Genomic DNA, 21,586 nt, shown 5'->3' on the forward strand with positions numbered 1-21,586 from the left:
AAATTGATTAAAAAGAGAAAAATTACACACAACCATGCACACACATACAAATTCATGAACCTATCAGTGCAGCAAGAAGATAGAAAGAGACTAGAGAGAAAAATAATTTTTAAAAAAAGTTTAAAAAGGTATACAACTAGGAAAAATAATCTTAATGAAAAACGAGAAGCTTGTTTCCACTGTGGTCAAAACTATTGACAAGGACATATGTTCATGAATATCCTGTCACATCCTTCTTTGCATTTCCTTTTGGCCTATGTACCCTATGGATCAAGAGCTAGGATCATTAAATCCAAACACTGTGTTTCACACCAAGTTGCTATTTGCTGTGGCCTGGAACAGAAGCTGGTTGGAGTAGCTCTCAGCTTCTACAACAGTATGTGGAAGAACTGCTTTTCACAGTACTGGGGAGCACTGACAAGTGGAATATTGTCTGGACCACTAAGTTGGTGCATTCCTAGAGCTGAGCTAATGTAAAGTTCTACATGAGAAGTTCAAGATCTGGGGTTTTAGTTCTGACTATTCTTTGGAACTTTGGAGGTATTTATCCCTGTTGCTGGGCAGATGCTGATCTCTGCTGGAAGAGGTCTCAGAAAGCTCTGGCATATTCCCATCATAAAGTGCAGATCTCACCTTACAAGGCATCACATATTTTACCACCATGAATGTAGTTTCCCAGGATGAGACTTGGAATGCAGAAGTGCCTATTTTACCAGTTTTGGCTTCTCCCCAGCTGATTTCATGGGCCACCAGAAACAAAGAGAATACAAGCTTCTCTCCCCTCTGTATCACCAGCCTGGATCACCTGGGCACAATCATCTTTGTGCCTGTTTCAGACTGGACCAAGCACACTTATCCTGTTTTTTGGGGAAGACTGACAATGCTTTCTTAAACTCCGGAGCTCTGCCGCTGAAAGCTGCCTTGTGGGTACTTGCACATGACTCCCACCTTACTCTCCACTTGCCCAGCAAGACATTCCAAGTGCTTTTCAATCATCAACTCGCCCTGTCCTGTCTGGGTTATTTAAGATCAGCCTCCCTTTCTGTTCCACAGGTTTTCACCATGACAAATTTGTTCATGGTGCTTTCCTTTTTTTCTCTCTATCTCCTCTACAGTAAGATGGTGGTACTAATGCAAGCACCACCAACAAAACTGGTTCATCTTTACTGTATTTCTTCTTGTCTCTGCTTAAAGCTTCTGACTTTCTATGACTCTGTGATTAGTTTATCAACCAGTATTAAATTCAGTGGATTCCCTTAATTGCCCACCTAGCTGAGAGGCAATACTCTTGGAGCTTGAATCTCAACCTGTGGAGCAACTGGAAAGTGCTCCCTTTGTCTAATCCACCATTTTCACATTCTTCACTAATCTTTTTTAAATATATTCTTTTGCAAATTTTGATCAATGAACATAATCATGTACTCATCACCAAAGTCAAGATATTAACCACCAAAGCTTTGTCAACTGCTCAAATGCTCTAGTGCCCTTCATAATCATTCTCTCCCTTCACTGCCAGGTATCTGATCTGTTTACTGTCAGTATTATTGTGAGGTTTTCAGAGTGCTTCTTTCACAGAGTGTAATATGTTTGAGATCCATCATTCTCTTTGTGTTTATTGAAGTGCTTTCCCATTAATACTAAGTAGTACCCAACTGTACGAATGCATCATAGTTTGTTTATCCACTCAAAAGTGAATAGCCATTTGTCATTTTACAATTTATTTATTTATTTTAATTAGGTATATATGACAGCAAAATGCATTTTGATTCATTGTATACAATTGCAGCATAACTATTCATCTCTATGGTTGTACACGATATAGCGTCGAACCATATGTACAGTGTTACCTGTAACTAGAGGTAATGATGTCCATCTCATTCCACCATCTTTCCTGTCCCCATGCACCTTCCTGACCTTCTCTCTCCTTTGCCCAATCAAAGTTTCTCCATTTTCTTATGCCTCCCTCCCCCTCATTTTGGATCAACATCCACTTATCAGAAAGAATATTTGGCCTTTTTTGGGGGGGGATTGGCCTAATTCACTTAACTCCATTCATTTACCTGCAAATGTCATAGTTTTATTCTCTTTTGATGCTGAGTAATATTCCATTGTGTATTTATACCAAGTTTCTTTTTCCATTAGTCTATTGAAGGGCATCTAGTTTGCTTCCAGAGTTTAGCTATTGTGAAGTGAGTGGCTATGAACATTGATGTGGCTGCATTACTACAGTATGCTGATTCTAAGTCCTTTGAGTATAGACTCAGAAGTGGGATAGTTGGGTCAAATGGTGGTTCCACTCTAAGTTTTCTAAGGAATCTCCATACTGCTTTCCAGATTGGTTGCACCAATTTGCAGTTCCACCAGCAATGTATGAGTGTTCCTTTTCTCCCACATCCTCACCAACATTTATTGTTGTTTGTATTCTTGAAAACTGCCATTCTGACTGGAGTGAGATGAAATCTTAGAGTAGTTTTGATTTGTATTTCCTTAATTACTAGAGATGTTGAACATTTTTTATATATTTATTGATTGAATGTATATCTTCTTCTGAGACATGTCTGTTCAGCTCCTTAGCCTATTTATTGATTGGGTTATCTTTTTTTGTGTGTGTGTGTGTTAAGTTTTTTGAGTTCTTTATATATCCTGGAGATTAATGCTCTGTCTTACATGTGTGTGGCAAAAATTTGGTCCCCAAATGTAGGCTCTCTGTTCACCTCATTGTTTATTTCTTTTGCTGAGAAGAAGCTTTTTAGTTTGAGTCTATCTCATTTATTAATTCTTGATTTTATTTCTTGCACTTTAGGAGTCATGTTAAGAAATTTAGAGCCTAGTCCCAATAGGATGAAGATTTGGGCCTACTTTTTCCTCTATTAGGTGCAGGTCCTTGATCCACTTTGAGTTGAATTTTGTGCATGGTGAGAAATAGGGGTTTATTTTCATTTTGCTCCATATGGATTTCCAGTTCTTCCAGCACCATTTATTGAAGAGGCTATCTTTTCTCCAATGTATGTTTTAGGTGCCTTTGTCTAGTATGAAAAAATATGGAATGCTTCACAAACTTACATGTAATCCTTGCACAGGGTCTATGCTAATCTCTGTATCATTTCAATTTTAGTATATGTGCTGTTGAAGTGAGCATTTAAAATTTATTGATCATGAAAAGAGCCATTAAACATTTGTAATATAAATTGTCCATTCACTTAGGTAAAGAACCCATCATAAACAACTTGGGATATGGTATGGACATGTTTAGATTTATAAGAAATTGCTAAACTATTTTCCATAAAAGTGGTGAGCTCATAGACGTGGAGAGTAGAAGAGTAGTTACCCGGGGCCAGTGGGAGGGCAGGGAATGTGTGTGAAAATGTTGGTCATGGGATACAAAATTTTAGTTAGATAGAAGGAAGAAGTACAAGAGTTCTATTATTTAGTATAGTATTTTAATGTTCTCATCACAAAAATGATAAATATGTGAGGCAATAGAAATGTTACTGAGCTCAGTTCAGCAAATCCACAGTTCATACGTTTATCAATTTCTCATAGAGACTATAATCAATATAAACTTTTACTTTTCAAGTAAAACAAATTTTAAAAGAAAGGTATAATCAGCACATCAGATAGAGCACTAATTTCTAAGATATATAAAGCACTCAAAAACATTAACACCAAAAAAAAAAATAAATGACTTAATCAATAAATGGGCCAAGGACCTGAACAGACATTTCTCAGAAGAGGATATACAATCAATCAATAAACATATGAAAAAATGTTCAACATTTCTAGCAATTAGAGAAATGCAAATCAAAACTACTCTAAGATTTCATCTCACTCCAGTCAGAATGGCAGCTATCAAGAATATAAACAACAATAATTGTTGGCAAGGATTTGGGGGAAAAAGGTACACTCATACATCACTGGCAGGACTGCAAATTGGTGCAACCAATCTGGAAAGCAGTATGGAGAGTCCTTGGAAAACTGGGAATGGAACCCCATTTGACCCAGCTATCCCACTCCTTGTTCTATACCCAAAGGACTTTAAAACAGCATAGTACAGAAACATATCCACATCAAAGTTTATAGCAGCACAATTCACAATAGCTGAATTGTGGAACCAACCCAGATGCCCTTCAGTAGATGAATAGATAGGGAAACTTTGGTGATTATATACACATGGAACAGTACTCAGCATTAAAAGCAAATAAAATCATGGCATTTTTTAGGTAAATGGATGGAGTTGGGGAATATAATGCTAACTAAAGCAAGCCAATACCAAAAAACCAAAGACCAAATGTTTTTTTTTTTTGATATGAGGATGTAGACTCATAAGGGCGATGGGTGGCGGGAAGCATGGGAGGAAGGAAGGAACTTTGGATAGGACAAAGGGGAAGGAGGGGGGAAGGAAGGACCAAGTGGGTAGGAATGATGGTGAAATGAGTTGGACATCATTACCCTAAGTACATATATGAAGACACGAATGGTGTGAAAATACTTTGTGTACAATCAGTGACTTAAAAAATTGTGCTCTATATGTATAATATGAAATTAATTGCATTCTGCCATCATGTGTAACAGATTGGAATAAATAAATAATTTAATTAAAATATACTTAAATAAAAATAAAAAAAGTAAGTGTGTTAAAAAAAGACAGGGATTTAGGCCTTCTGGTTCCCTTGCTTTGATTTCTGTATAGTACCCCTTTGTGTTAATATTAACCTATTCTTATGTTGGTGGGCAGAAGTGTTGTTTCCATTTTGTTCTATAATGAAAAGTCCTGCTCTATTTTACCTATAAAAAACTTCCTCCAATAGTTTTGATATAAAATGCTCCCCTAATTCCATGTGTTAAGTGTTTGGTCGCTCAGTTCTACCCTTAAGATGTAGGCCCTACTGGGTGTACCTTAGGTCATTGTTAGTGTGCTCTTGAGGGGGATTTTGGCCTCTTTCTCACTATTATTTACTTCCTGGCCATAACATGAGCAGTTTTTCCCTGCTGCACACACCCCTCTATTGCTATTCAGCACACCCAACAGTGCCCCAAAGCAAGAATCAGACCAGACCTGGACTGGAACTCCTAAATAAAACTTTTCTCTTTGTAACTTAATTTTCTTTTAGTTATTTCATCATTGGGGTGAGATGTTAACTAATATGTCTCCTTATGAGTGTGTTACTTTTATACTGGTGAAAATAAATACATGCTATATTTCTTTTGTTGTGCAAAAGTTTTCTAGGGTTTATTCTTTTTATACTAAAAATATATTTGATTTTAACTTTCTTGAAATTGAAAGTAAAAAGAGTGAAAACTCTAGCAGTCTTTCCCAATATTACTAGTGAAATGAGTGATTGAGGAATGAAAACTGAGGGGGATGAAGCAAAGGTTTGGGTGAGAGATGAGAAATGCCTGAACCAAAACCATGATGGAGGAGACCAGTGCTGTGTTCTCATCCCTCTGAGCAGCTGAGCCCACTGGGCAGAGAACACATAGGCACATGCTCGTGTGCACATGCAGGAGAGAGGGTGGAAATGAGAAAGAAATAGAAAAGCATATGAAGATCCAATAAATCACTGTAGGATGCTAACTAAGGTCAGAGAAGGAAGATCTGATGTTAGTATTGTTAACTCCCTCCAGCTGGTAATAGCCCATACAAGGGCCTCATAGAGGGAGATGGAGAGTGGTAGCCCTTCCAGAGGCAGAAGATACACTCTATGATTTGGACAGAAGAAAGAATAGGGGTTACTTGCTTCTTGGACCAATTCTGGACACCATCTGCTTAGTCAGACACAGTCTCAGCAAGACCTCATGGGAAAGAACAAGTCCTCAGGCTTAAGAGCTCATAATCAGTGAAATGTTGGGCCAAGAGACATGCCCAAGAGGATTCATTAAAATCCAGTTTCCTGGAGTGGCATTTTCAGGGGAGGACATGTCACTTGAGAGGAAGAGACTCTAATATGTCCCCCAGGACAGGCCAGAGCTAACTCACAATTGCCCAAGGAAAAATGGGGCTAGCCAATAGTGGGTCTCTTTTGAGTAGCTCCTCCCATATCTCCCCACTCCCCCCAGCTCCTATGGTGCTTAACATTTTCATGAATCCCAACAAGAGAGGAACATATGAAGATTTGAGTACAAGGACTCAATAATTCAGCCCAAATCACCCTATGATTGTGAAGTACTTTCTCACAAGGAGAGTGGATGGGATCCTTCCTAAGGGATTCAGTTCATCGCTTCCCCAGGATCCTGCCCAAGGTTCTCAGCTGCCCATCTGCATCTGTCTCTTTCCCCAGGAAAGAGAGTCAATGACAGTGATCAGAAGAGCCTTTGATCCCTGGTCCCATACCTATATCCAACCCTGCCAGAAGAACCACTTCCTCTTTCTTCAGTATCTGGACCTTCTGAATCCCAGGATCCTTGCTGAGGTCTAGCAGTGGTATTTTTCCCCAATTGAGGTAAGGGCTCTTTCTCTGTTTCTAGGCAGTAGACCCTCTAATTCTTGAGAAACAGAATCAAGATGGTATATACTCTGCAGTTCAGATTCTCTAGTGCCTTAGGCTTTACAGCTCATTCACTCCTTTCTGTACAAGGTGACTGTAGGCACTTTGAATATGTGGGAACTTTTGCAATCATTTAGTGCCACTGGCCAGTACAGAGTCTCTGGAATTCCTGATGCTGGCTTCCCAATAATATTCTCAGTACTTACCCTTGGTGCACCTGATTTTCCTGGACTCTAGTAGTCTGATGAGGTCCCCCAAAAGAAAGCATCTCCAAAGAGGAATACCTAATATCAGTTGAAGTTTCTCTTGAACATGCCACAGAAAACCAACTAAAGTTAGTGAAAAAGTTTAAATATACTGATCAATGACAGAGAAAAACCTTATAAAAATATGCTTCTAAGCTTTAGCATTATCTGAATGGACTGACCATGTACAATGGTCCTCTATTAACCTCAGCCTCTGTTGACTGCTCTTGGTTTGAGATACCCATACATCTCCAGGAATTTTCCAGAGAGGAGTCCTTCCTTTGTTGGTCCAGTTGGTGCTCCCTGGCCTTTCTACTTAGAGATCTTTAGAAATGATAAACCAGTGAATGGAAAAGGAGAGAAAGCAAGAGTCCTGAAACAGAGAGAGGTGGCATGTAGGTAGGAATCTGGAGGCCTGGCGACACCTCCTTAATAAAACCCTGCTTTTTTCCCTCCTCTTTGAAATCACTCCAAATACTGGCCCAGAGATCTGGAGAAATGTGCCCAATTATTTCTTTTCCTTTATTTCTCTACCCATTCATCATTTTATTTAATAAAATCAAGAGCATTTCAAGTCTTATAATTACCAGCAACCGTACCCAGAATTGTCCTTGAACATCTTATTTTTGTTGTTATTGTTGTTGTTCATAGGCAGTATTCCAATCAATATTTTCCAGGTAGTCATGTAGTTTTGGTTTCATGAATCAGCAGGAATATTATATACCCCAATGGAGGGTGAGGCTTCACTTTAAGGAGTGTGTTTCTCTGAAGGTCTCCTTGCTCAGTGATCCTTATGGCAAAATTGCAGAAAAGACATCACTGAAGTGATGTCCTTTTTTACACCTGACTTTCACTATCTGCTCTCTTTTTGTTATGCCCTGTTTTTGACCTTGCCAGTTTCTATTCATTCTCAACCTGTAGCTTGTACCCACTTTATTGGGGAATCATTTTGTGAAACCTCCCTTATTTGTTCTGAAGTACGTCATATTTCCCTTCATATATTGGTTATTGCCATTGGGTGAGGCAGGTGTTTTTGTGATTAGTTTTCACATCTATGCTACCACCCTAGCATCAAGTGTGGTACTGGATACATCAGAGTTCCTTAGCAAATATCCACCTGTGCAAATGAAAGGGACTGGATCATATGGGTCTCCTGATGTCAAGTTTTTATGATCCCAACTCTAAAATAATCAGAGAGGTGACATAAGGAAAGATAGGAGCCGGTACAGATATTACAAGGGAGAGGTGATGAACTTTTTGTTAAAAATTTCTCTTCTCTTCCAGAGTGTCTTCTACATACTCCACCTAACTGTGAAAGATCTGCATTCATAAAGTGCATGCTGAGTGGATACCATCACCCCTCTCCAAAACATTCCTCCTCAGTCCCTTCCATTGGTAATATCATATGGATTCAGGGCTCAGCAAGGCCAGCATCCTTCCATATGCTCCTAAGATGTGTGAAGCAGAGGAAGGTATTTTTTATGGTCAGAATGTTGCTTTGACTCCCAGGTAAAAGAACAGTTTTGTTCATTTTCTATAAGGCTTCCTCTTTTGTAACTCACTCCTTTTATCATATACCATAAATACCAACAACTTCTATGTCTCTGTGGATCCCATTATTTTATTTTTCTTGTCTCCTTCCGAGTAAATAGTTCATCACTTCCTTCAAAGAGGCAAGTGTTCTTTTTCCACTGTTCCTACTAATTTGCATCAAAAACCTACATCAGGATGACCATTCAACTAAGCCCAGAATTGTTTTTCTCTAAAGCACAGTCACTGTATCCCCCACAAGGAGGTGAGGATGGCTTAAGAGTATAAGAATCATGTGACCCAAAATCCCTGAAATCCTGCTAGTGAGGAAGGTGTCAAAAACAATGAGGGCAGAACATAAAGGCAGATGTCAAGTTAAGCAAGAAGATGGCAAACAGGTTTTATGAATAAAATTTTAAAAGTAGAATTGTGTACCAAAGTCAACTTTAAGTAGAAAAACAGACAGCTTTTAAACACTTCCCAGTGTATTGGTTTGTTATGAAGAGAGAGAAGTTTTCATGTATGTAGAAAAATCTTTGGGTTTATTCTTTCCCATATCTTATGTAAAGATAATTCTTAATAATTAGCATTATCTGACACACCTATTTTACATTTACATGGATGGGCAAATCAAAATTTAATAGAAGTTTTTAGAAATTCAGAATCCAGAGGGGAAATTTAGCTGAGAGAAGGAAAGTATATTTCATGGGATTTTTATTGACCACTGCATACTATCCTGGGATGGACCAAAAAGGTAGGTTAATGCCTCTGAATATCTATCTTGTTTTAGGCAACTGAAAGAACTAAACAGAATGGAGCTCTGGAACTCCTCCACCTGGGGAAGCAGCTTCATCTTGGTGGGGATTCTGAATGACAGCGGGGCTCCTGATCTGCTCTGTGCCATGATCACTTTCCTGTACATGCTGGCCCTCACAAGCAATGGACTGCTGCTTCTGGTCATCACAACAGATGTCCGGCTCCAAGTGCCCATGTACTTCTTGCTCGGGCAGCTCTCTCTTGTGGACCTCCTGTTCACATCCGTTGTCACTCCCAAAACCCTCCTGGATTATCTGCGGAGGGAAAACAGCATCTCCTTTGGAGGCTGTGCCCTTCAGATGTTCCTAGCACTGATGCTGGGTAGTGCAGAGGACCTCCTCCTGGCCTTCATGGCTTATGACAGGTATGTGGCCATTTGTCATCCTCTGAACTACATGATCTTCATGAGGCCAAGGGTCTGCTGGCTCACAGTGGCCACATCCTGGATCCTGGCATGCTTGACTGCTTTAGGACACACCATGTATACAATGCATTTCCCTTTCTGCATGTCCTTGGAAATCAGACATTTGCTCTGTGAGATCCCACCTTTGTTGAAGTTAGCCTGTGCAGATACCTCCAGATATTTGCTCCTGGTTTATGTGACAGGTGTGACTTTCCTCTTGCTGCCCCTTTCTGCTATTGTTGCCTCCTACATACTAATTCTGTCCACTGTGCTCCACATGCCCTCCAATGAGGGAAAGAAGAAAGCCCTTGTCACCTGCTCTTCCCATCTGACTGTGGTTGGGATGTTCTATGGGGCTGCCACATTCATGTATGTCCTGCCCAGTTCCTTCCACAGTCCCAAACAAGACAACATCATCTCTGTTTTCTACACAATTGTCACTCCAGCCCTGAACCCTCTCATCTATAGCCTGAGGAATAAGGAGGTCATGGGGGCCTTGAGGAGGGTTCTGGGAAAATGTGTGCTGCCAGTACACCCCACCCAGTAGAGAGGGCTCTTGACTTGCCTGTTATTATTCCTTTTCAAAGTGAAATTGCTATGTTCCTTCATTCTTTAATATTATCCTCTGAGATGATACTTATACTTTTGAAAATCCCACCTTATTTTCTTCTATGTAGCTCTAGTATAAACAGACTTTAATGTAAACTCATTTGGCACTTATCAGTGACCTGTGAAGTCCACATAAAAAAGGGACTAGGACAAGAAAAAGCTTTGAATGGATGTTTTTGACTCACTCCGGTGAGGCATCATTGTGACACATACCAAGTAGCCATGGTAGGAGACTAACTGTCTATTTCAACATTGTGTAGCAGTAGGGACTTGGGATTGCTTTGGGACTGAGCAAACTCCAATGGCCTCTTAGCACTGAAGGACTGTTCCTTTGAACTGGATTCTTAAATCTTTAGTAAATAAAAGGTCCACAGAAGATACATTAGACTTGCTGTTTATTAAGATGTCAGCTACTAATGGGGAAGAGTAAAAGCTATGTGACTGCATTTGCATTCCAGCCCTGAGGAGTCAGTCATACTGACTTCATACATAAAGGCATAAGCCTGAGTTGGTGTAGTGGACGGGGCTAAGAAAAAGGATCCTGGCATTTCAATTTGAAAATTGTCAGAGTCTTTTTGATGTTGGGGGCATTTTTACAGTGCCTAAGTTTAAAATTAATGAAATAGAATTGAAAGCGCCCAAGTTTAAACAGAAAAGTATACAATAACAGTGAGATAAGTCTATGGTATATATTTTCTTTGAATTTTGTTAAATGCATATACACATATGTGTTTTGGAGCATTGAAATAGCTGCAAGGAGATGAAATTCTTGAAGTGAATGTATGTGATGTCTCTGTCCACTGGACAGGACGCATAAATATATATAACTCACTCTCTAGCTAAGCTAAACATGCTTTCTTTTATCATATTTAGTGTCATGGCAAGATTTATAAGAAAATGTAGGAACTTGAATTTGTTGCATGCAGAAGCTCTAAAATACCTCACCTATGTAAAGATTGTTATGGTTGGGTACTGTGTTTGTGAGAGCTTGGAAGTTCTGTTTTCTTTCTAAAAATAATTTTAAATTATTTAATCTATTTAGATAAGCCATAATATAACACCTAAAACTGATTGATCTGAGTTCTTTACAATGAAAAAATTCAGAAATTTAGACAGAAGCAAAAATCACCTGTATAATTGTTCTGTTGTGTTTTTACTATGCATACTGTATTTGACTGAATTTATATGTAACTGACAATTCCTTTTGTCTTTTAAAACTTAGTGAATTTTCTTCCTTTGTATGAGGGTATATTTTAGAGTAATGATAGAAAGGAAGGGGAACAGAGCACCTCAGTTTGAATCCCTGGCTCCTTTTTTATCCTCAGTGCACAATAGGAAACTGAATTAAACCCTTTGTATCTCCATGTACTCAACTTAAAAGTGGTGATAAATACAGGCCTGCTGTCTTGATGTTATTGGGTAAATGGAATAAGATAATAAATGCCAGGCATTTAGACCTTAGCCTGGTTAAATTGTGCTTAAACTGTGTCGGCTATTATGGATGAATAAACAGTCTCCAAAAAATTTAATCTTACTTTATTGTATTTTTAAAAAAGTGAACACTTGCATATTTATTTATTTTTATTTTTATCAGCAAAATTTTATCTATTTTTGGTGTCTAATATTGTGTCTTGATATTTGAATACATTGTGAAATTGCTAAATCAAGCTAATATGTGTTTTACCTCTTATATTTGCACTATTGTGATAAGAACAGTTAAAATATACTTCCTCAGCAATTTTCAACTACACAATATAGTACTGTTGTCGATACTATAATCACCATGATGTGCAACAGATTTCATGAACTTCCCCTTGTGTCTAACTTGAAGTTTGTATTCTGTGATCAGCATCTCCCTGGTAACCACCATTTTGCCTTCCTTTTTTGTGTTTGACTGTGTTAAATTTCACATGAAAGAAGGTGAGTTCACACACAGTGTTGTTTTTTATCTTACTTAATGTCTTCCAAGTTCATCCAGGTGGTGGTAGAGGACAAAAATTCATTCTTTCCTAAGGTTGTCATTGTTTATTTACACCACATTTTCTTGATTTAGTCATCCATTGATGAACATTTATGTTGTTTTCATATCTGGGCTACTGTGATTAATGCTGTAATCAATCTGGGAGTGTGGGATTTCTCTTTGCAATACTGATTTCATATATCCTCTGAATATGTTTCCATCATGAAATTGCCAGATCATATGGGAATGCCATTTTCAATTTTCTGAGGAGCTTCCATGCTGCTTTCCACAGTGTCTGTACTAATTTACATTTCCATCAGCAATGTGAAAAAATTCCTTTCCCTATATTCTTGCCAGCACTTGTTATTTTTCATATTTTTGAAATAGCCATGCTAAAAGGTGGGAGGTGATACTTCATTGGGTTATTTGTATTTTCTTGGTGATTACTGATGTTCAACATTTTTATAGACATTTTTTATAGACCTGTTGGCCATCTTTGTATAAATGTCTCCTCAGGTTCTTTGGGCATGTTTTACTTGGGTTGTTTACTTGTTACTGAGTTCTTAGGATATTTGGATATTAGCTCATTTTAGATATATGGTTGGCAAATACTTTTATCTAGTCTGTATATAAGTTCATGTTATCTGCAGAGACAAGTTTACTTGTTCCTTTCTGATTTGGGTGCATTTCATTTCTTTCTCTTGCATGGTACTGTGGCTATGACTTTCAGTATTAGGCTGAATACAAATCTCATAATAAGGCATCCCTCTCTTATTTCTCATTGTAAAATAATATCTTTGAACTTTCTTCATGGATAATGATGTTAATTAAATGCTTATCTCATTTAGCGTTTATTATGTTAAGGTATGTTCTTTCTATACCTAATTCACTAGACTATTTATCAGGAAGATATATTGAATATTTTTCAATGATTCTTACATGTCTATTGAGACCATCAAATAGTTTTTGACTTTCATTCTTTAAATTTTGCTTATCACACTTACTAATTTGTATGTGTAGAACCATCATTGCATTTTTGAGATAAATGCTGCTTAATAATGGTGAACAACCCTTTTCATGTTTTGCTCAATTTGGTTTGCTATTATTTTTTGAGAATTTTGGCATCTATGTTTATCACATTGGCCTGTAATTTTGTTTTCTTACAGTGCCCTCGTATGACTCAGATACCTCTTCTGTAGTGACTGGCCTGTGTTTACAGGCTATGGGATTCAGCCTGACTCTGAGCCTTATCATGGAGAGACTAATCTCAGACTCCTAGGCAGTAACTGAGTACCCACACCCCTTTCTTCCCCAAGTGGAAAATTCTGTCTATATTATTCTTCCAAAGGTTGGGGGAGATATGAAATGGACAGTCCCATGGCAACCAGTTCCACAATGCTGGGTCATACCTGGAGCTCATAGATTGCCAAATTCAGTCCAGCAACAAAGCAAGATCAAGGTCCATGCCTGCCTGCTGCTACAGGACACCCAGGGCCTGAGACCTCTGGAATCAGCATCAGGTGAATCCCAGTCTTAATTCCCTTTCTATCTCCCAAGCAGGACACATCTCTCCACATAGTGTTGTTGTAGTTGAAGGGAGATCTCTTTTCTGTATCTTTTCTTATTATTATGTTAAAATGAGGTACTGTGCTGTAGTGAAAGTATTTTGGTGCAGGAACAGCTGTGCAAATTGATGTTTCTGTGGAGGAAAAAAACCCTGGAGAATCATACCAGGGTCTTGCTCTTCCTCCACAATCTTTTTATGCACATTTGTAAAGTGGATTCCTTGGATCAGAACTGCTTTATCAAATTATACGATATTGATTCTTTAAAAAGTAACATGCTTATGTTTTATTTATTTAAATTAACAAATAAAATCATAGACATTCATCATGTATACTATGATGTTTTAAAATATGTACACATTATGCAACGGTTAAATCAAGAAAGTGATACATACCTTTCCCCACAGTGTTGTAATTTTTGTTTATTAGTCTTTGCTCAAAGAAAGCTTCTTGTGCTATGCTTAAGAACTCTTTCTTCCATGCCTCATTTACCCCACACATTTTCTCCACCTGTCTGAGGTATACTTTTCTCTCCCAGTCCTATCTACCTAGTCTATTATTTGACCTGATTCTTCTTACTGGTGTCACCATCAGCCCCTCACAATGACAATTTAGAAGAATTAATCCATTTTTGGTGTGTTCTGACACTTTTCTAATATATCTGTTCATGCCTCTTTTTTTTTTTTTTGGTGTTATCAGGGATTGAACTCAGTGGCATTCAACCACTGAGCCACATCCCCAGCCCTATTTGTTATTTTGTTTAGAGATAGGGTCTCACTGAGTTACTTAGTGCCTTGCCATTGCTGAGGCTGGCTTTGAACTTGTGATCCTCCTGTCTCAGCCTCCCAAGCTGCTGTTATGACAGGTCTGATTACTGTGCCTGGCCAGAAAATTCTACTCTTTAAGACTGAGCAATTCATGCTTAATTGACATCACAATTTTTTAGTGCCTATCATACTGTCAGATAGCTATTAAAATATCTTTCAATTTAAATGTTTCCACAAACAAAGTTACAAATTATCAGAATGCACAAGTAGTAATTAAATATTAACAATAATAAAATACTACCAACTTTCTAGGCATTTCAGTACAGGAAGCTCAGTAAATATGTGTTGGTTGATAGAATTACTGATTAAAGCAGAATATGATGGTATATTTTGAACAATAAGATTCCCTTCATAATAGAAATTAAAAGAAAGACAAGATAAAAATTATTTCAGATATTAAATATCATAGACTCATAACCTCTGAGATAATATCTAGACCATAAATCCTTTGACTAACTTTCGTACTGTGATCACACAAACTGCCAAGCATAATATTCCACTCTGTTACTGTCTTTCAGAATGAAGCTCCTAAGCAAAGGCATAACCAGGTCATCTCTATAGGGCAAGTCTTCCTATAGGGCAAACTGGTTCATCATGTGCATAAAACCCTCTACAGAATAATATAAATCTAGATAATCCTGTGACAATATCATTACTAAGCTTTATTTCTTGACATATTCCTGATTTTAATGTGCCCTCTCTGACCATCTTTGTTTTTGTTTGTGATATAGTGTCTCGTGGGTATCTTTCCTGACCTTGATACTTGTTGAAATTGTATATCCTACTAATAAATCAATTATCATTTCAGTAGAGACATCTACATAAAGTATTTCTGATCTTCAAATAAGCTATTGCCTTCACTTTGGGTCTACACAGTGTTTTTTTTTTAACCTTATCTAAAAATAGTCCCTCTCATTGAAATTTTAAAATGGTTATCTCTATGTTTATGATCTCTTGTTAGTGGATTGCCACATCTTTTGAGGAAAGCACTGAGTTTTACTCATCTCGTGGATGTAGGCACAGTGCTTGCATAGAGAAGTCATTTAATAAATATAGACTCAAATAAGCTGAGAAATGAGGCAAGGGAAGGAAAGGAAGAGGATGTCAGAACCATGTTGTCAATCAAAATGTTCAAATATTTTTTCAGATTTCAGAACTCACTGCCTCTGAGGCATATTATCTTCCAGCTAGCTTCCTGAAAGCCCCCTTAACGTCCTTGTTCCTAAGGCTGTAAATGATGGGGTTCAACATAGAAGTCATGACTGAATAGAACACAGAGATGACCTTATCCTTTTCATTCATCATCTTGGAATTCGGTCTCATGTAGGCAAATATTCCAGAGCCATAGTAGAGAACCACAACGGTGAGGTGGGAGCCACAGGTGGAGAAGACCTTGAGCCTCCCCTCCCCAGACTGCATCCTGATCACAGTGGAGATGATATGCCAGTAGGAGATGAGGATGAGGGAGACAGGAGCTAGGAGGATAATCACCCCCATTGAAAAGAGAGCTATCTCAGCATTGTAGATGTCCCCAGATGCCAGCTTTAGGAGAGCAGGTGGTTCACAGAAGTAGTGATTAATGACATTCCGTCCTTGGTAGGGGAGATACAGTGTAAATGCACTGTCCACTGAACATACAACTGCCCCACTTATCCAGGACACTGTGGCCAGCTGGAAACAAGCCCTCTGGGTCATAATGGTGGAATAGTGCAGGGGCTTGCAGACAGCCACATACCGGTCATAGGACATCACTGCCAGCAGTGCACACTCTGCACACCCTGCAAGGAGGAAGACCACTATCTGTATTGAGCATCCAGTAAAGGAAATGGTTTTCTTTTTCACAAGGAAGTGAACCAACATCTGGGGTACGATGCTTGTAGAGAAACAGAGGTCAGCAAAAGATAAGTTTTTGAGAAAAAAGTACATGGGTGTGTGAAGTTGAGAGTCAACTTGGATGAGGAGTATTATCAGCAGGTTTCCAAATATGGAAAGAAGGTAGATGATCAGAAAAACACAGAACAACAAGATTTGGATCTGTGGATCCTGTGACAGTCCCAACAAGACAAATTCAAACACAGAAGTTTCGTTTCCTTCTCCCATTGATTCTTATTTTTATGTACCTGTCATCAGAAAGAGAACAGAGGGTGCTCGCTTCAGCAGCACATATACTAAAATTGGGACGATACAGAGAAGATTAGCATGACCCCTGCACAAGGATGACACACAAATTCGTGAAGCATTCCATATTTTTTTCAGGAGTTATTGGATTTGGTATTTATGAAAGCTTTGAGTACTACATTACAGTATAGTTTAAAAACGGTAACTTAATAACACTGGAATTCATCGGAGTTGTTGACAGATTCTTTGGTGCTTTTCACTTGTTTTGTTAAGTAAGGATTTTTCTATTACTGATAAACAATATTTCCCCTAACCTGTGAGAAACAATAAAATGCTTTATAAGAATTGTAAAAGAGAGAGAGAGAGAGAGAGAGAGAGAGAGAGAGAGAGAGAGAGAGAGAGAGAACAGAGGCCTTCTGAATGTTATCTTTCGTTGCTTTATAAATATGTATAATGCTAACAAGTACAACTTTTGACTATCAGATTTCATCTGCCTCCTACAGGGGGTCAGTTAGCGTTAAGGTTCATATTTCTGTTTCCTGCAGTGCATAGAGATTTCAAACACATTTTCCTTTGCTTAATAAACTTGCAAGTATGAGTATCACACACTGGCATCTTCAGTAATCCAGATGTATATATACTTAGGTATTAATAAATTACTATGTAGATATTAAGAGAATTATTTTGATTAAATTTCATTTTTATTTTTTGAAAAATACTTTGTAAACACTAAAATTAGATGTAGGAAAATTCAGTGAACTGATTTAAATAATAAAATGTTTTTACTTTTAGATTTCAAAATATTTATTAGCTCATAAATCACAGATTATCAATGGAAAAATTTGTTCACAGTATAGTAGGAAGTCAAAATATGGTTTGGAGATCAAACAGATAAGTTGCATATATTAGTTTTTGCTCTTTTCCATAGTTATTTAAAATAAAACCACTCTTAAATAGTAGTCAAAATCCAGGTAGGACAGCTAGACTGATTTAAGGAGGTCATCAGGTGCATGCCAGGTCTGCTAGGAGAGCCAGCAGGGAGCCAAAAAGTGAGTTTAAATCTGGTATTTTGATGTCTACCTAATTTTTGTAAATTTATTTTTAACACTGAGATTTATGGATTCCATTCACAATGCGGAAGATATGGGAGACACAGGAGCTGACCCTCATGTCTAGCACTTTGTGTCCTAGGCAGCAGAACACAGAACTGTTAACACTAGTAATAATACTCACCGTCATCATTATAACAACAACTAAAAAACTCACTTTACTTAGCACGGAGGTATCTCAGGAACCCTTAAAAGAAGAATTTCAAGATTTGAACCCTAGTGACCACCTCACTTTATAGATAAAGATTCTGAGGCCTCCTGATGATTTAAAGGAACTTTCAAAGCCACAGAGTTGCAAATTATTAAATCAGCATGTAGTCCCAGCAGGCTGGTCCCTGATTTTAGACATGATATTTTTGCACTAAAAAAAAGAATATAGATGCTATTTATAAAGAGGTACTGTGGTATTGGGCTTTATCTGAATGCATAGAAAGAGTCATAAATAGAATGTACCTTCAAATTAGGATTTGAGACAGGATAAGGTAGATTTGAGACAGGATAAGGTAGAAGTTAATGGTATACATTGAAAAGAAAAACACCTGCTATCTTTCAATGGTTTGAATGCAGATGGAAAAGAAATTAGGCAGCATTAGTGTAAATATCTGCACCAATCAGGGAAAATTCTATAGCACCCTGTAAATATGCCTTCTGCCCATCCTTCTTTTCCTCTGTGTTATTCTTTGGAAATCTCACTTAAATCTGTTGCCTCAAATATTACACAACAGAATGTCTCAAATACTATCTGATGGATGACCACTAACCTAAATTTAAAGAGTTAATGCTACCATTTAACCTAAGAAGGACTTTTTAGACTTGGCAGTGAGAAAGAGTAAGTGCCTTGCTTTCCTTATTAACCTATTTGATTTAGTATTTTGGTAACTATGACTTTCAGTACTCCACTTAGAACACATTTTTGTTATTATTATAATGTGTCCTTTGTAGGAAAAAGAAAAGGCTACTCAAAGTGTTCAATTTTAAAGTGTGAATTTATAGATCTGAATTACCTAAAATCCAAAGTAGGTCTGGCTTAAGGTTATGTTCCATCCAAATATTCAACTCCTCCCAGGTAGTCTTCATCATTGTCAATGTCATCTCAGTAGGTACGAGGGCTACATGCTTTCTTTCTCACATCTAGACATAAAAATAAAGTTTCTTGCAATGGCATCTACAGCACTAGATAAAGTCCATTGTTGTATAAGTACCAATTCTCTGAAAAAAAATGAGTCCCCAAAAGACATATCCAAAAAATTTAAGCAAAAAAAACCAGTCTATTCAAAAGATAATGGACACGTATCGTATTTAGCTATGTTATTCCAAGTTAGTTCATTTTAGTTTATAATATATACCAGGCTCTAATGTGAAAACCTAACACAAAGCACACACAATGATACAAGTTTCACATTTGATTAACAATGCAAATATTATAGATGATATACTAGCAAATGCATATATATATATATATATATATATACACACACACACACACACACACACACACATATTGACAAATATCTGATGACTAAGTAGGATTTTGCCAAGGAATGTAAATATTGCTGAACATTAGGGTAAGAGTCACATGATAACATCAGAACAGACATACCAATACACATAAGCAGATTCCCATTTCTAGTAATTGTGGGATCTATGGTTTTCAACCAACCTTTCCACTGAAAACAGCTATGAAGCCTGTAAAGTCTCAAGGTACAAAGACCATGGAGAAAGAAGGAGCACAGTGTAGTGAGACTGACAGCAGTATTCCCTGTCCCCAGAGGAAGGTTGTGGATTCTAAAGAAGCAACTGAGAGGGGCTGGGGATGTGGCTCAAGCAGTAGCGCACTCGCCTGGCATGCGTGCTGCCCAGGTTCGATCCTCAGCACCACATACAAAGTTGTGTCCGCCGAAAATTAAAAAAAATAATAATAATAATAAATTAAAAAAAACAAGAAGCAACTGAGAATCTGATAAGCTTAACAACAGAAATTGGGGCATAAGAGGTGGAAAAGTTGAAGATATTTCCAGCAGTCTTAAAATAGTAGGAGACAAGGGATAAAACTTGGACTTTAAGGCTTACCAATATACGTGATATTGACAAATACTCTAGGCTTTGTTTGGGATATCTTTGGAATAAAGAATTAAATGAAAACATAGAAATGATTCATGTTAAATCAAGACAATCTCTATTTTTCATAAGACAATATGATCTTTTCTTAAGTCTCTGCCCAAACCTAAATAAATCCTCTATTTAGAACCTCAAACAGGTTTTATAGTATTGCATGCACAATGCCCTACATTCAAGAAAATGAAATTACAAGGCACACCATAAAATAGAAACAAGAACAACAGAGAGGGAGAGGTAAATAGAGAGGGAGAGGAAGATCAGCAAACAAATGAAAATAGGCCATCTCTATTTTAGAGTTATGAGACACAGCCTTTAAAATACTGTGAAATAAAATACATACATGATGTTAGACAACAGGTTAGAGAATTTAATCAGAGAACACAAGTTTAAGGAAAGCCTCAACAACTTAGAAAGGCCATAAGTAACTTAGTGAGAACCTGCCTCAAAATTAAAATAAAAAGAGGTGAGCTTGTGGCTCAGTGGTTAAATGCCCCTGGGTTCAATCCTCAGTACCAAAACAAACAAGCAAACAAATAAACAAAAACCTGAGTGCAGTAAAGAAACTAGATGGAAGAGCTCAATATCACTAGAAAGACAAAATCCTCCTAATGTGTAAAAACACTGGAAAAGAATCTGAGCTATATGGATTAATATATAGTTATCTTCAATTAGTCATTTAAATTATATCTTGGCTTCTATATTTATAAAATGAGAATATTAGTATCTAATTTTTTTCATTTTTTTCAAAAATAAATTGATAATTTATATAAGCTTTAAGTTAGTATTTGACTCACAAGTTTTAGTTATCTAGAATATTAATAAGCATGTATTCTTTATTGTACATGGATAGATAAGTATTACATGCATTTTCACATTTAGCATTTAGCTTCAAATTGAAAATAATAAAACTTGAAGCTATGACATTTTCCCTACAATTTGTGTTATTCAAAAATACTCTTGGAGATATATAGATGAAATAGATATGTGCAACTACACTAACTCTCACACTGTAAGGAGAAGTTATTTTTCCTTCCTTTGTTTTCCCACCTACTGAAGAATTTAACCAGTTATAAGATTTAATTCAGATTTCAAATCTCTTTCCTTTTCTCTCTGCCTAGAATTATTTTCCAACCCAGTAGCTTCTGTTTATTTTAGCTCTATTATCTCTGTGCCTCTTATATTGTTCCATTTAACCTATTTAAATATAATAGAATAATCTTTTGAGAATGCTAATTTTATCATTTTTCCATTCCCTAATTTGATGATTCTCAATTGTGTATAGGCTTAAGTCTGAACAAATATTCTAGGTCTAGAGCATCTTTGACTGGCTGCAGATGTCTGCAAATAAATATCTCCCTACTTCCTTATTCTTAAGCAATGTCCTGTCATGCTCAAAGGCACATGAGCCTATGCCTTTGCTCATCCTGTATCCTATGTGGAAGTTCACTTCTTGCTTTACCTACTAGGTAAATTCCTAGTCATCCTCCAGTCATTACCTCTGCTGTCACATTTTTGCCCAAGCTTTCACCACCTCCATTAAGTAAAGTTAATTTTTTTAAACATCTTCTTGCTTCTCTGGGTTTTATACTAATACATCTTTATATGATATGACTTATACGAATACACCTTTATATGATACAATATATATATATATATGTATATATACATATATATATATATATATTTAATATCAAGGTACTTTTCCTGCCTATTTTATGAGTCTTCCAAAGTGGAGACTGCTAGAGATTTTACCCCCATCATTTGATGCAGTTGAATTTGAAAATAATTATCTGTTGAGCAA

At 37.2% G+C, this 21,586-nt stretch overlaps 2 protein-coding genes and 2 non-coding genes across 4 annotated transcripts; 2 read left to right on the forward strand and 2 right to left on the reverse strand.

The window, feature by feature from the left end:
* Positions 1 to 3,035: 3,035 nt before the first annotated feature.
* Positions 3,036 to 3,139, reverse strand: LOC120890089 (U6 spliceosomal RNA). The gene has a single exon (XR_005734348.1). It is a non-coding gene; the product is annotated as a U6 spliceosomal RNA (small nuclear RNA).
* A 5,933-nt stretch (positions 3,140 to 9,072) lies between these two features.
* LOC101962566 (olfactory receptor 2AG2) lies at positions 9,073 to 10,026 on the forward strand. The gene has a single exon (XM_005342467.2). The coding sequence runs from the start codon at positions 9,073 to 9,075 to the stop codon at positions 10,024 to 10,026; it is 954 nt and encodes a 317-aa protein (XP_005342524.2).
* Positions 10,027 to 15,616: 5,590 nt separating this feature from the next.
* Positions 15,617 to 16,540, reverse strand: LOC144376811 (olfactory receptor 2D3-like). Its single transcript, XM_078045089.1, has one exon. It carries the CDS (start codon positions 16,538 to 16,540, stop codon positions 15,617 to 15,619), a length of 924 nt encoding a protein of 307 aa, XP_077901215.1.
* A 44-nt stretch (positions 16,541 to 16,584) lies between these two features.
* Positions 16,585 to 16,691, forward strand: LOC144377486 (U6 spliceosomal RNA). Its single transcript, XR_013438485.1, has one exon. It is a non-coding gene; the product is annotated as a U6 spliceosomal RNA (small nuclear RNA).
* The last annotated feature ends 4,895 nt before the right edge of the window (positions 16,692 to 21,586 follow it).

This window comes from Ictidomys tridecemlineatus, chromosome 4 (assembly GCF_052094955.1).
Source record: "Ictidomys tridecemlineatus isolate mIctTri1 chromosome 4, mIctTri1.hap1, whole genome shotgun sequence".
Lineage (NCBI taxonomy): Eukaryota > Metazoa > Chordata > Mammalia > Rodentia > Sciuridae > Ictidomys > Ictidomys tridecemlineatus.